Source organism: Camelina sativa, chromosome 15, assembly GCF_030686135.1.
Source record: "Camelina sativa cultivar CO46 ecotype springtype chromosome 15, ASM3068613v1".
In the NCBI taxonomy this organism is placed as follows: domain Eukaryota; kingdom Viridiplantae; phylum Streptophyta; class Magnoliopsida; order Brassicales; family Brassicaceae; genus Camelina; species Camelina sativa.
In genome coordinates, this window is record NC_141894.1 from 30,455,118 (window position 1) to 30,469,808 (window position 14,691).

The following is a 14,691-nucleotide window of genomic DNA, read 5'->3' on the forward strand; positions in this document are numbered from 1 at the left end:
GATGGAGATGATTCAGCAATTACGAATGCCCTTGCATTCCGCATCTTTTTCTCTATGATGAAACAAGTCCTTTCCATCAGAGGATCTCCGTGCAGCGTGTAGATACCGTATGCGTTTGGAAACTTGACACACTGGTGGTAAGTTAAAGCAACGGCGCGCATCTTGTGAAGCCACGGTGTTCCCAGAATGACATTGTAGACGATGGGTTTGTCTACAATTGCGAAGTTGAAGCATTGCATCGTAGCATCTTATGCAGCTCGCAAGCTCCGCCCATACTTCCAGTCACACACGGTTGAAGTCTTGACGAATCAGCCACTGCGCACAATCCTTCACAGCCCAAGTCAATCAGGTCGCCTGGCGAAGTGGGCAGTAGAATTGAGCGAGTACGACATCGAGTACAAAAACCGCACCTGCGCAAAGTCATAAGTTCTCACAAATTTTCTCGTCGAACTCTCTCCCGAACTCGAAGCTGACACCCCTCCACCCAAAATATGGTCACTTAACGTAGACGGCGCTTCATCAAAGATGGGCTCAGGAGCAGGCGTATGCCTAACCTCGCTAACAGGTGAAATCTTGGAGCAGTCATACCGCCTTGCTTTCTCTGCTTCTAACAACGACGCTGAGTATGAAGCACTGAATAAAGAATAAGATAAAAAGGAAGAGAGATGAAGAAAGTGAGAAGAGAGATATAGAGAAAGAGAGTGTGAGGAGAAAGTTAGATAAAAGAGAGGAGAAAGATGAAGAGGAAAAATGAAGAAAGAGAAAGAAAATAGAGAAAAAGAAGAAGACAGAGAAAAGTAGAGAAAGAAAAAGAGATTATGAGTTGAAAAAAAAGAGAGAAGAGATGAAAAAGTATAGTGAGAGAAGTGAGAGAGAGGGAGAAAAGTAAAGAAATGAATAAGAAAGTCGAGGGATGAGATAAATAAGAGAGAGAAGGAGAGAAAAAGAAAAAACTAAAATCAGAGAATAAGAGAAAAAATATAGAGAAAATAAAAGAGAAAAAAGAGAGAGATAAAAGAAAAAGAGAGATGAGAAAAAGAAGATGAAATGAAGAGAGAGATGAAAAAGAGAAGAGACGATGGAAGAAAAAGGAGAGAGAATGTGTGGGAGAAATGGAATAAAAGGTGGAGAAAGAGAGAGAAGACGAAAAAGAAGAAGAGATAAGAGGAGAAGAAGAGGAAAAGTAAAGAAGGGATGTGATATAATAGAAAAGAGATGATGGAGAATTGAGTATGAGAAGATGAGTGTGAGAAGAAGGTGAGCAGAAGATGATAAAGAATGAGAAGAAATAGAAGATAAGAAAAAAAAAAAAGGAGATAGGAGAAGGGGAGATGAAGAAGAAAAGAAAAAAAAGAAAAGTAAAGAAAAGAGAGCAAAAAAGAGAGAGTGTTAAGAAAAGAAAAGATGATTGAAAAGAAAAATAAGGAAAGGATATGAGTAGTGAGGAGAAAGAAAAAGGTGATAGAGAGAGTGAAGTAGAAAAGCGAGGTGAAAGGAGGAGGAGAAATAAAGAGCGAGATAGAGAGAAGAGAAGACAAGAAAGAAAAGAGAAGAAAGAGAACAAAGAAGAAGAGAAGAGCAAAGAAAAGAAAGTGAGAAGAGAAAGAGCACAAGAAGAAAAAAGATGAAAGAAAAGGGAGAAAGAAGAAGAGGCGTGTAGATAGAGTAGGGAGATGAGATGAAAAATGAAAGAAGTAAAGAGTAAAAAGAGTAGTAAGAAAGAAGGAGAGAGAAAAAAGGGGAGAAAATAGAGAAGAGGAAGTGAGAAAAAAGGAAATGAAGGAAGAAGAAGATAAAAGGATAAGAGTAGAGAGTAGAAGAAGAAAAGAAAGGTAGGTGAAAGAAGAAAAATAAAATTGGAAAAACGTTGGAAAAAAAGTAAAGGAAGAAAAAAGGTGAGAAATAGAGGAAGAGTAAGTTAAGTGAAGTGGATAAGAAAAAGAAAAGAGAAGAGATAGAGAAGAAGAGAAAAGAGTAGAGAAAAGAAGAAAGAGATGAAAGAGAGAAGAATAGATTGAGAGTGAGAAGAGAGAAAAAAGAGAACAAGAAAAAAGAAGAGAAGAAGAGAAAAGAAAAAGAGAGAGAGATGTAATAGTGTGAAAGAAGAGAAAGATAAATGGAGATAAGAAGAGAAAGAATGTTAAAGTGTGGAAAAGAGAAAAGATAAGTAGAAGAAAAATTGTGATAAAGTGTAGTGTGAAAGGAAGAAAAGTGAGTAAGTAAGGAATGATGTGAAAGATGAGATGATGAAGAGAGGAGTAAGGAAAATGGAAAGAAAGAGAATAAGAAGATAGTGAAAAGCATATAGATGAGGAGAATAAAAGAAGAAAGAATGAGTGATAATAAGAGAAAGGAAAAGAGTGGAATGTGAGAGAGAATGAATGAGAAAAGAAGATAGAAGGAAAGAGAATTTGAGTGAAGAGGAAAAAAAAGAAGAAAATGAGAAGAGAAAAAAGAGTAGAGAGAAGAGAAAGAGAAAATGAAGAGAGAAAATAGAAAAAGAGAAAGAGAGAAATGGAATAAGAGAAGAGAAGAGAGTGAGAGAAGAGAATGAGAGAATGAAAGAGAGAGAAAGAGAAAAAGAAGAAAAGAGAGAAAGAAAGTGTGTGAGAAAGAAGTTGAAGAACGAGAAGAAAAGAAGACAGAAAAGAGAGAAGAAGGAGAAAGAAGAGAAGGAAGAAGATAAAGAGGAAGTGAAGAGGAAAGAGAAGCGATAAGAAAAAGAGAGAGAAGAGAAAAGTGATCAAAAAGATTGAAGAGAAAGGAGAAATAGAGGATAGAGAAAGAAGTGTGAGAAGAAAAGAGAAAGAGAAAAATCGAGACTACGACTGCGTATGCGAGCTTCTCAAGAGTCGGATATCGGAGTTCGACCCTATCGAGAGTCTTGCTCCCGTAGAAGATGGGATGTTGCTCTCCTCAATCTTCTCTGACGTGTACGCCACTTACAGCTGAACAAGAGATGGCGATGTAGAGATACAAAGTTTCTCCTTGCTCAGGTTTAGCTAGGACTGGCGGAGATGATAGGTAGTCTTCGAGTTGCTTGAATGCAGTTCGCACTTCTCATCCCACTCAAAACGTTTATTTCCGCGAAGGAGCTTATAAAATGGCAAGCACTTGTCCGTTGAGCGAGAGATGAAGCGATTCAGTGCGGGAATGCGCCCAGTAAGTCGTTGTACTTCGCGTGTGTTTCTTGGAGATGGGAGGTTGATGATTGCCGAGATCTGCTTCGGATTTGTTTCTATACCGTGTTTCGTAACGAGGTATCCCAAGAATTCGCCGGAAGTAACGCCAAATGTGCATTTTGCCGGGTTCAGTTTCATGTTGTACTTGTTAAGTATCTCGAAACATTGCTTCAGGTGTGCGACATGATCTGTGGCCTGAGCTGATTTGACAACCGTATCATCAATATACACTTTCATTGTTCTTTCAAGTTGACTTGCGAACATCCGATTCACCAGTCGCTGATATGTTGCTCCAGCGTTTTTCAATCAAAATGGCATGGCTCTGTAACAGAAAGTGCCTTGTTCGGTAATGAATGCGGTCTTCTCACGGTCATCTTTGTGCATCATTATTTGATTGTAGCCCGAGTACGCATCCTTGAAAGATAGCAGAACGTTTCCAGTTGTGGCCTCGACGAGCTGATCAATGCGCGGAAGAGGAAAACTTTCTTTCGGACATGCTTTGTTGAGGTCTGTGAAGTTGACGCACACTCTCCACGTACCATTCTTCTTCTTAACTACGACTGGGTTGCTCAACCAATCTGGATAGCGAACTTCAGTGATTGAACCCGCATCAAATAATTTTCATACCTCGTCATTTACCGCGGTTGTGTGTTCTGCACCGAGCTTTCGACGCTTTTGCTTGACGGGCTTGTAAGTTGGATCTACGTTGAGCTCGTGGCTAGTAATACTGAGATCGATTCCGGTCATATGATCTATCGTCCAAGCTAATGTGGTTGCATTTTTACGAAAAAACTGAACGAGCTCGTCCCTTAAAGCCATTGGTAGCTCAGCGCCTATTCTGACGCAGCGCTTGGGATCGAACAAATCGATGTTTACTTGGATTACAGATTCTTTTGGAGGAGGTGTGTGTGGGTCTCGCGATGGAGATGATTCAGCAATTACGAATGCCCTTGCATTCCGCATCTTTTTCTCTATGATGAAACAAGTCCTTGCCATCAGAGGATCTCCGTGCAGGGTGTAGATACCGTATGCGTTTGGAAACTTGCACTGGTGGTAAGTTGAAGCAAGGGCGCGCATCTTGTGAAGCCACGGTGTTCCCAGAATGACGTTGTAGACGATGGGTTTGTCTACAATTGCAAAATTGAAGCACTGCATTGTGCCACCGACGTAGATTGGCAGTGTGATGGTTCGGACAGTCATTATAGTATCTCCATCGAATCCCGTCAGAGGCTGCGTTTCATGTGTCGTGTTGCGTAGATCAATTTCCATTTGGATCAATACATCCTTGAATATCAACGCACCGATGGCAGACTCGTCACTTATAGAAAGTTGGGACACGACTCCTTTAAACCTTTCCATGAAAGCCCGTAATGACTCGTTAGGCTTCTGATATATTCTCCACAGATCGGCATTTGACGCAGGTGTGCGCATGAAGCACGGGTGATGCTGAACGAATGCGTTTGTTAATGCTTCGTCTCCATCGATCGAGTTGGCCTCAAGTCTTGAGAACCAATTGAGTGCTTCGCTAGAAAGACTCTCGATGAACAACTAGCAGCTTCTCGCGTCTGCTTCCTCAGGTGAGAAATACGATCGATTGATGTGGATCGTCATTGACTTTAGGAAGACGGTGGGGTCGCCTTTTCCATCGTATGGAATTGGTCTGTTCTTGTTGTTGTCGAGATTGTGCCTGACTCTAACTCCTGAGACCCTTGCAGTGAATGGTGAGCGTCTTGCTTCCGCCAGCATGGTTTCTAGCTCTGGTGCTGCACTTGTTGCTAGGTGCATCTGAGTCGTAATCGTCTTTAGCTGAGCTTGAATCTGCTGAAGTTCTTACCGTAGTGTGCGATTTTCAGCATTCATGGAATGACTTGGCCCAGCATGTTGATCCGCGAGCATCTGGTTGGTTTGGAAATGTACCCTTGGTTGCTCGCCATTAGGTCCAACGACAATCGACGAGAGACGGGGCCTTCCATTAGCGTTGTGCTCAACTTGCGGTATGTTAAAGGCGTTATGGTGAGCTCTCGGAGCGTTGTGGTCAGCTTGCGGAGCGCTGTGGTCACCTCGCGGAGTGCGTGACACCAGTGTGTCTTCATTTTGTTCGTGTCGAGGCTCAGATTATCGCCTATGATGCCTTGCGTGGTCACTTTGCCCTTGAGATTCTATCAGCACCGCTTGACCGCTCATCCGATCCAGGGTTCTTTGTACAGCTTCGTCGAGCGCGGCTTGTTTGATGGTCACGTGTCTGGATGTTCGACGGGGGTGAATGTCGCGCGTAGTGCCCATAGCTTCGTGGTTGTTTGGAGCGTCGCCAGCAGCTACACGATCAGGAAGGATAACACCATTGGTTAAGCCATTCGTCGGAGCGACGCGTGTAGCGCCTACGGCTTTGCAGTCCGTTGGGTTGACACCAGTGGTTTCACAAACAGGGGACGTAGCGCCTACGGCTACGCCATTGGTTGGAGCGATGCGCGGAGCGCCTACGGCTGCACGGTCAGTGAGTGTTGCGTCCTCGCCCGTAACTGCTTCGGTCCTGTGGACGCCTTGGAGCTGGTTCGTCATCGCACAAGTGCTCCCCCACACAGTGCGCCTTGGAGACACGTCGCGGGCTGTGGAAGAATCGACGCCTTCGTTGCTGGAGAGATCGGTGTGAGACATGCTTCCAGTTTTCCGAAAACACCTTGTCTTCAAATTCTTTTCGTCAAAATGAAAGGATTCCGTTTAGCCCTACGGTGGGCGCCAAATAACGTCCGGCCACCGCAAAGTCTTACACGAGAGAAAAGTAGCAGCTTTGTCAACAGTTCCCAAGCCACATGCAGCTGAAGGTGGCGGCTTTCCTGCGATAAGAAAACATCCGATCAGAAAGCAGAGTTAAGAAAACCAAAATGATACGAACCCAACCCAGCAACGGCTACCAGGGGTGAAGTTCCAAGCAGGAGGACAGGTCGTGTTGGGATCTTCGATCGAGGTTTCGTTTATCTCTACGAAGAAAAACTGCCTCCGCCAATCATGGATATGACTCCTCTGGCCACGAATGATCGTGAGACCGGCCGGACAGCAAGCACAGCATAGCCCGAACTGTCACGCGTAAATCGAGTGAGCAGCTCGAAGAATTCTGCGCTCATCTTGATGTCCATATGGTTACCAATTATCGTAAGCCCCACTGCGTTACGGACGGTGGAGATCGACAGCTGCGAGAATGCAATATGCAACGCAAACTACATGAACATTCTTTTTTTTATAAAGATTTTGCAAAAAAATTTCAAATTTTTAGGGTTTTTCTATGCCTTAGATGCTTATGCAAATACTAATATGAAGATGCTAAAAATTTGAAATAAGAACACAAAACACAATGTCAAATGCTATTTTAAACCCTCCCCCAAACTTAAATCACACAGTCCCTTGTGTGAAAGAAATTTGTAAGAGGATTCAAGACTAAAAACAAAACACAATTTCAAATGCAATGATATTTACAAGTGAAGGTGATAGTGGTACCTCAAGGGTTGTGGAAGAAGTTGTCCACATCCATTTGCATGCTGTCAAAGGAGTAGTTGGGGTCTTGTTGGTGACTTGGAGATAGGGATTGGGGCAGCTCGACGATGGCGATCGACCGTGACTTGGTCGAGTGCGTGCTCGAGTGGGGGGGTCGAGCTGGACTGCGTGTGTCCCTCTCTTCTTCTGTTTAGACTCCCTTGCTTCCCTGACCATGCAAATACCAAAACAAAAGTCAAAATACCAAAATCCTAAGCAATATATACAGAGATACCAAAACAAAAGTCAAAATACCTCACTAAGCTTGACTTCTTCTAGCTTTTCAAGCTTGAATTGGAGACCAAGGAGGTGATGAAATCCCCCCTGGTTCTACTTGATAACCCTTGTGTTCCTTCTTGATCACTACTTCCTTAGCACTTGAACCATGTTTCTTCCTAAACTTGAGTCTTGGTCTTGCCTTCTTCCAAGACTTCTTGTTGAATTTCTCTTGAAAATTCATCACTAGACAAGCCAACCTTTGAACTGAACCCTTGAGCTTTTGGATAGTCCTGTTTTGGGCTGAACTTTTAATCCCAGGAGTCCCTCCTTCCTCAAAAACTTCACAGCTAGCCTTTTTCCCTATCATAAAGTGCTGACCTTCAATAGTAGGCTGATGAGTAGTATTCTTGATGTCAAACTTCATAGTGAAGTCTTTAGCAAGGTGAAGTTTGATGGTTCCCATCTTAACATCTATTGCAGCTCCAACTGTGGCTAAGAATGGTCTCCCCAAGATGAGAGGATCTTCTGGCTCTTGGTCCATGTTCATGATCACAAAATCAATTGGGATTCTTGCCTTTCCTATCTTGACTGGAAAGTTTTCAATTATCCCAAGCACATCCCTCTTGGATCCATCTGCCATGGCAATATAGAGATTGCAAGGCTTAAAGTATTCATACCCCAACTTTTCAGCCACTGAGTATGGCATTAAGCTCACTGAAGCTCCCAGATCACACAAAAATTTGTTGAAGTGCATGTAACTAATGAAGCAAGGTAGATTAAATGATCCTGGGTCTTCAAGTTTTGTTGGTATAACAGCTTCCCCAATCTCTTTTAGATCCTTCATGTCTTGTTCCTGAGCTTTCATCTTGGATAATTCAAGCAGTATGTCCTTGTAGGAAGGATTTTGAACAAATTTGTTCAAGTCAGGCCCTCTCTCCTCTTCCTTGTAAGCAATGGTAATCTCTTGTATAGCCATTACTTCCTTCAAGACTTTCACTTCCTCTTGTTGAGAAACCATCATTTCTCTTTTCTCAATAATTTCCCTTAGTTCTTTCAGCTTTTGTGCCTTGAAACGTCCTGGGAATGGTAGAGGTGGTTTGTAAGCAGGAGGAATGTATCTAGCAGGCTTCACAGCCTCTGTGTCTTCAACTAGATCAGCCACTCGATCAGGTACTCGGTCGTGTGTGTGGTCGAGCACCTGGTCAAGTTGTTCCTCTGCTTCAGTCTGCTCAGTAAAACCTTCACTCTGGGCTTCAATTGGTGACGATTCCTCCCCACCTTGAACCTCACTGTCCTCAGTGACATTTTCCTCATGGAGATGGATGGCGTTAACAGTGAACTCCCTTTGGTTTTGACTAGCTTGTTCAGGAAATTGGTGGGGCTTAGGAGTTGAAGTAGAAGCAATGGAGCTCTCCATTTACTGGAATGTAGAGGTCAGACTTTCAAGCTTGTTACTTAGGTCATTAGAATAAGAATTCAACTTCTGGTTCAGCTCTCCAAACTGCCTTGCTTCCTCAATCTGCTTATTAGCTTGCCCAAGCAACAGCTGTTGCATCATATCTCTTAAGTCAGGTTCTTGGGCTTGGTAGGTCTGAAACCCTGGAGGGTGACACCATTGAGTCTGGAAACCTTGTTGCTGGTGCATGGGTGCATAATGGAACTGACTGCTTTGAAACATGGTGACTGACTCGAACAGACACTCGGTCGAGCACAGGCTCGAGTCGACTGGGAACTGATGTCTATTTGTATTCGGCTTCTGACTCGATCAAGTGCTCGATCACTCACTCGGTCGAGTGGTGGTCGAGTTGATGGTCGAGCTGGTACCTGAAACTCAATCACAGACAAGCAGGAGAAGAAACGATACCAGTAGCGAACAAGTGGATAAATGAACTTAATCTTAGACTTCTATTGATCCTAATTGTCACAAAAACACTCTCAAATGGGCAACGGCGCCAAATTGAAACACACTTTGTTAGTGGAATGGATTGATGGATGTATGCAATGGTGAGATATGAAATGAATGAATGGCAGGGTGTTTCAATTCCCCTTATGCAATTGTAGTACAGGAGGTGTCAATCCAATCTGAGGGTTGTGAACAATCAGGATGTGTATATGAGCCTAAGTTAAGCCAAATATGCAAAGGATGTTTGTCACTAACAATCCTATTAATGAAATGTAATGAGCAGAAAGTAAAACTACTAGAACTAGATGCTGAATGTGAATGGAACAGAATGATTATCACTACAATGAAGCTAGAACAGAAATAGAAACTATGCTAATGAACTAATGCAAGACAATAATGAACAGGAAAATAAGCAAATGCAACAGGAATGCAAATAGAATGAGACTAGAGATTAGACAGGACAACTACTAATCATAAACCAGAGTTCTGGGGATGAACTCGAGCAAGCACTCGATCGAGTGTAGATCGAGTGCAGGGTCGAGCTGGATAAATCCGTGAAACAGAGCAATGCAAGAAAAACAGAGCAACACAAGAACGAATCAAACAACAATCAAACAGCAGGATTAAGACTTAAAAATCAATAAACAAGGAAGGTCTTGAGGAGGGATTCATGGGCTGGACTAGTGAATGAGGTTATCTAACTTGGTCAACAAATCTCAAGCAAAGCTTTGAGCTAATCTCTAGACATATAAATCTAAGACATGTTTAATCCACTCTCATGGCAAGAAACAATCAAACCTATGCATCTCTAGACTTGTTCTCACATAGTAAAGAGTTTACACAAGCAGGCATTAAGCAATACATCTCATACCAAACAAGACCTCTAATCTCTTAGCAAGCCTAATGGTAAGCTCTAGATCTAGCCTTATCTATGCTCCTTAAACATTGGTGTGATGCTAAGATGCTTAAAATCAAACCCTAACTTCTCAGTTCAGGAGTAGCATTAAGAACATCTACCTTAGAAGAGATTCTACCACAATCAAGCTTGACCAAAGCAAACAAACCTCAAACACAGCCCAGCCTAACCCATCCTCAAGATCCTAAGCAACTACTCACAAGAACACATGATGAACATCAAAGTCATAAACCCAGAAAATACTGAAACTTGCATTATTAGAAAGATAAAACAGAGATCTACAATATTGAAGAAGAAATGAAACTCGAATTCTCAATATTAAGAAAGTTATGAAACCAACAATATTGAAGAATCTAGAGTTTTTCTCTTAAGGAAGTACAAGATCAAAAAATAAATAAAAGTTGAAACATGTTATTTTGTGGGATGAAAGGTGAATGATGGTGGAATGTATGGAATGATGATATATGAATGGAATGGGTGTTTCAATTCCCCTTATGCTATTGCAGTACAAGAGGTATCAATCCAGTCTGAGTGTTTGTGAACAATCAAGATATGCATATGAATCTAAGTTAAGACAAATGTAATGATTGTTTGTCACTAACAATCCTATGGGGATAATGATAAAATGCAGAAAATAAACTACAAGAACTAAGAACTAGATGCAAATAAAACAGAATGATTATGAACTAAGAATAGAAACAGAAACTGTAAACTCTAGATATGAACTAATGCAAGACAAGTAATGAACTAGATGCTAAGTAAATGCAATGGAAATTAAACAGGAATGAAACAAGACAATCACAAATCATAAACAAGAGTTCTGGGGATGAACTCGAGCAGCACTCGACCGAGTGTAGGTCGAGTGAGTGATCGAGCTAGACAAATCCGGGAAAACAGAGCAATGCAATAAAAACAGAGGAAAGCAAACACAGATCAAACAGCAAGCAAATAACAAGATTGAGACTTTAAAATCAATAAACAAAGTAGGTTCCTGAGGATGGATTCATGGGATAAACTAATCATTGTGGTAATCTAACTTGATCAACAAATCTCAAGCAATGCTATGAGCTAACCTCTAGACATATTAATCTAAGACAAGTCTCTCCCACTCTCATGGTCAAGAGACAATCAAACCCATGCAATCCTAGACTTGCTCTCACAATGAAAAGAATCTACACAAGCAGGCATTAAGCAATACATCTCAAACCAAACAAGACCTCTAATCTCTTAGCAAGCCAAATGGTAAGCTCTAGATTTAGCCTTATCTATGCTTCTTAAACATTGGTGTGATGCTAAAAAGCTTGAGATCAGATCCTACCCTCTCAGATATAGGATCAGCATTAAGAACATCTAGCCTAGAAGAGATCTACAACAATCAAGCTTGATCAAATCAGATATACCACAAGATCAATCTATCCTAACCCATCCTCAAGATCCTAAGAAGACTACTCACAACAAGACATGAAGAACAAAGTCAAAAACCCAGAAAATATTGAAACTTGCATGATTAGATAGATAAGATAAAGATCTACAACTTTAAAGAAGAAATCAAACTCAGATTCTCAATACTTAGAAAGTTATTCAACCAACAAGTATGAGGAAATTCTTCATTTCTAAGTGCAAAATCCAAAAAGAAAATAAAAAAGGCAAAAGGAATAATATTCCTTAAAAGGTAAAAACTAGGTTTAGAATATCTGAAAAGCTGGACTAAAAAATCTAGATAGTTTGGTGGCTGCAGGTACAAGGCCTTATATAGGAAGGGGAGTGGAAGCCCTAAAAATGGGAAAAGTCAAAGTGGTCCACGAATCGGTCAACTCGACCAGTGCTCGGTCGAGTGACAGGTCGAGCTGGCTTCTTCTGTGTAACTCCACTCGGTCGAGTCCTTCTCCCACTCGGTCGAGTACTTGGTCGAGCTGGACTCCGGATCTTGGTTCTTCAGCCTTAACTCCCTTGTTTCCTCCTCATGATTGCTTCACATCTCTTCTCCATTGCTTCCATGCTCCTTAAGCTCCAAAATCACCTGTTTATGCATGAAAAGATGCAAATGCAATGCAACTACACTCTAATGCATGATTAGTCCTAAAGCTACACAATAATGGTGAAAATGGATAGAAAAAGATGCAAAAGATGTGAATAAACTAAGGGAAAACATGGTAAAATATATGAACATCAACACCCCCAAACTTAGTCTTTGCTTGCCCTCAAGCAAATAAACAAGACATAAGAAGGTAGATGAGGTTTGAAAATGGGATCTCAGCTCCTAAAGCTTGCAAATAGACCATCTAGAATCAATGTCCAAGTTACTAATACTATGATGCAAGTTGAATGAGCTGGAATTTAAAGACTTTAGACAAGCATATCACAACCTTTACTGATTTGAGCCTAAGACATCCACATGCATTCAAATCAACCATTTCCTTTAACATTCATTAAACAAGAACATGAATCAACTCTATGCAATGCTTAAACTCATTTGGCTTGGTAATAAAGGGTTTTGAGACAATGATGGTCTCTGTTTAGAGTGGGGCTTATCAATATCAAGGTTCTCTCATGAAAATGGATTGAGCTTTAGAAGAATGCTAAAGGTAAGAACACCTAAACTCATACAAGAATAAAACCTTGTCTACCCAAAGGTACCCAAAGTGTTTATCCTAGCAATCTAAACCTTTATGATCCTAGTGCTACCCTTTGCTTCTTCTTTTCTCTTTAACCCTTTTCTCTTTTGGTTTTCAAGTCTTAGGAGATGTTTTTTATTTGATCTTTCTAGTGGAATGGGGGATTCTTTCTTATTGCTATGTTCTCTTTTCTTCTTATTCTTAAGACATAAAAGCATTTTGCTAGACTTTTCTTTTCTTTCTTTTCTTTTTCTTAACTAGAACCATCTTAATCAACACTTTACTTCCCATCCTTTCACTAGACTTTACTTAAACACAATCTCCTCTTAAAGACTCTACCCTTTTTTTCTTTCTCTTTTCTTTCTTTTCTTTTCAAAACAACCAAGTCCCAAACCCAACAAGTGAACCACCTAGTCCTATCTAGTTTGAAAAATGCAAACTAGAACTACACAAGGTCTTACTCTTGTCAGTTCAAACCTAACACTTTCTACCAAGCTCAATCCCAAAAATAGGCCTCACACACTCAAGAACAAACAAGGCTTGAAGGAAGGTTTGGTTTAGGGGTAGGAGAACTGATCTTAATGATTTAATCAGCTACTTGGATCAACAAGAGTGGTAAAAAGGAGAAAGATGATCCAAGTATGTATATGGTATCCATGAGTTTAAAGCAATGCACATATTGATAATTAAAAGTCAATATTAGGTTCTTATAAAATAGGAAATGGTTTCAAATCACAACATGCTTCAATTTAGATCAAATGCAATGCAAGAATTCAAGCTTGGTTCAATCTTATGCTTCCTACTACTCAACTAGCATCAAAGTACTAACAACTTGGGCATTGATCATAGTCTAGTGAATGAAGCAAGCTAACAAGGAAATACTCATCATAGATCCCTAATGCAAATATTATACAATTCTACATGAAACATGCTAAACAAGATCCTAATATGCAATGCAAACTACATGAACACTCTTTTTTTTTTTTTTATGAAGATTTTTTCAAAATTTTTCAAATTTTTATGGTTTTTCTATGCCTTAGATGCTAATGCAAGTGCTAACATGATGATGATAAAAATTTGAAATAAGAACACAAAACACAACATCAAATGCTATCTCAAACCCTCCCCTAAACTTAAATCACACAGTCCCTTGTGTGAAAAAGTTGTGAGAGGATTCAAGATTTAAACACAACACAAAACACAATATGAAATGCAATGGTATAAACAATGGTAAGGTGATAGTGGTACCTTAGGGATTGTGGAAGAAGTTGTCCACATCCATCTGCATGCTATCATAGGAGTAGTTGGGGTCAGACTGGTGGCTTGGAGAAGGACTCTGGGGCAGCTCGACAATGCCAATCGACCGTGACTCGGCCGAGTACGTGTCCGAGTGGGGTGGTCGAGCTAGACTGCGAGTCTCAAATGGCTGTCCCTTCCTCTTCTATTCAGACTCCCTAGCCTCCCTGACCATGAAATAACTAAAGCAAAAATCAAAATGCCAAAATTCCAAAGCAATATATACAGGGATACCTTAGGGACTTCCTCCCTAGTGAGCTTGTTTAAAGTCACTAAGCTTGACTTTGATGCCTTTTCAGGCTTGAGTTAGAGACCAAGGAGGTGATGAAATCCCCCTGGTTCTATTTGGTAACCCTGGTGTTCCTTCTTGATCACTACCTCCTTAGCACTTGAACCATGTTTCTTTTTAACCTTGAGCTTTGGCCTTGCTCTCTTCAAAGTCCTTTTGTTCAGCTTGACTTGGAGATCCTTGACTAAAGCAGTCAGTTCTTGAACATAATTCTTAAGCTTCTCCACTGAATCTTCTTGAAAGGTTAGCTTACCCCTTGAAGCAGTTTCCCCACTTGAGACCTCATGATCCTCCTTTCTTTTGATAGTGTAAGGTGGATCATATTTTGAAGGCAGATTAGTGGGATTTTTAATGTCAAACTTCATAGTGAAGTCTTCAGTCAGGTGGAGCTTGATAGTCCCCATCTTCACATCAATAACCGCCCCAACTGTAGCTAAGAATGGCCTTCCCAAGATAAGAGGGTCTTTAGGCTCTTTTTCCATACTCATGATTGCAAAATCAGTTGGGATCCTTGCTTCTCCTATTTTGATAGGGAGATTTTTAATCACTCCAACCACATCCCTCTTGGATCCATCTGCTAGACTGACATAGTAGTTGCTGTCCTTGAAGTCCTCATACCCCAACTTCTCAGCCACTGAGTATGGCATCAAGCTCACTGAAGCTCCTAAATCACAAAGGCACTTATTGAAGTGCATGTAGCTGATGGAACAGGGTAAGTTGAATGAGCCTGGATCTTCAAACTT

At 41.0% G+C, this 14,691-nt stretch overlaps 1 protein-coding gene across 1 annotated transcript; it reads right to left on the bottom strand.

Moving 5' to 3' along the window:
- Positions 1-3,488: 3,488 nt before the first annotated feature.
- LOC147927358 (uncharacterized) lies at positions 3,489-4,613 on the bottom strand. Its single transcript, XM_087487422.1, has 2 exons — positions 3,810-4,613; positions 3,489-3,638 (listed from the first exon to the last, which is right to left on the bottom strand). The coding sequence occupies exons 1-2, from the start codon at positions 4,611-4,613 to the stop codon at positions 3,489-3,491; spliced, it is 954 nt and encodes a 317-aa protein (XP_087343548.1).
- Positions 4,614-14,691: the final 10,078 nt, after the last annotated feature.

Bases quoted from the DNA above. Each gene is read 5' to 3' on its own strand.
- LOC147927358 (XM_087487422.1), bottom strand. From the start codon at position 4,613: ATGCGCACACCTGCGTCAAATGCCGATCTGTGGAGAATATATCAGAAG. The intron at 3,639-3,809 runs GTATGAAAATTA...CGCATTGATCAG, and splicing joins CAACCGCGGTAAATGACGAG to CTCGTCGAGGCCACAACTGG.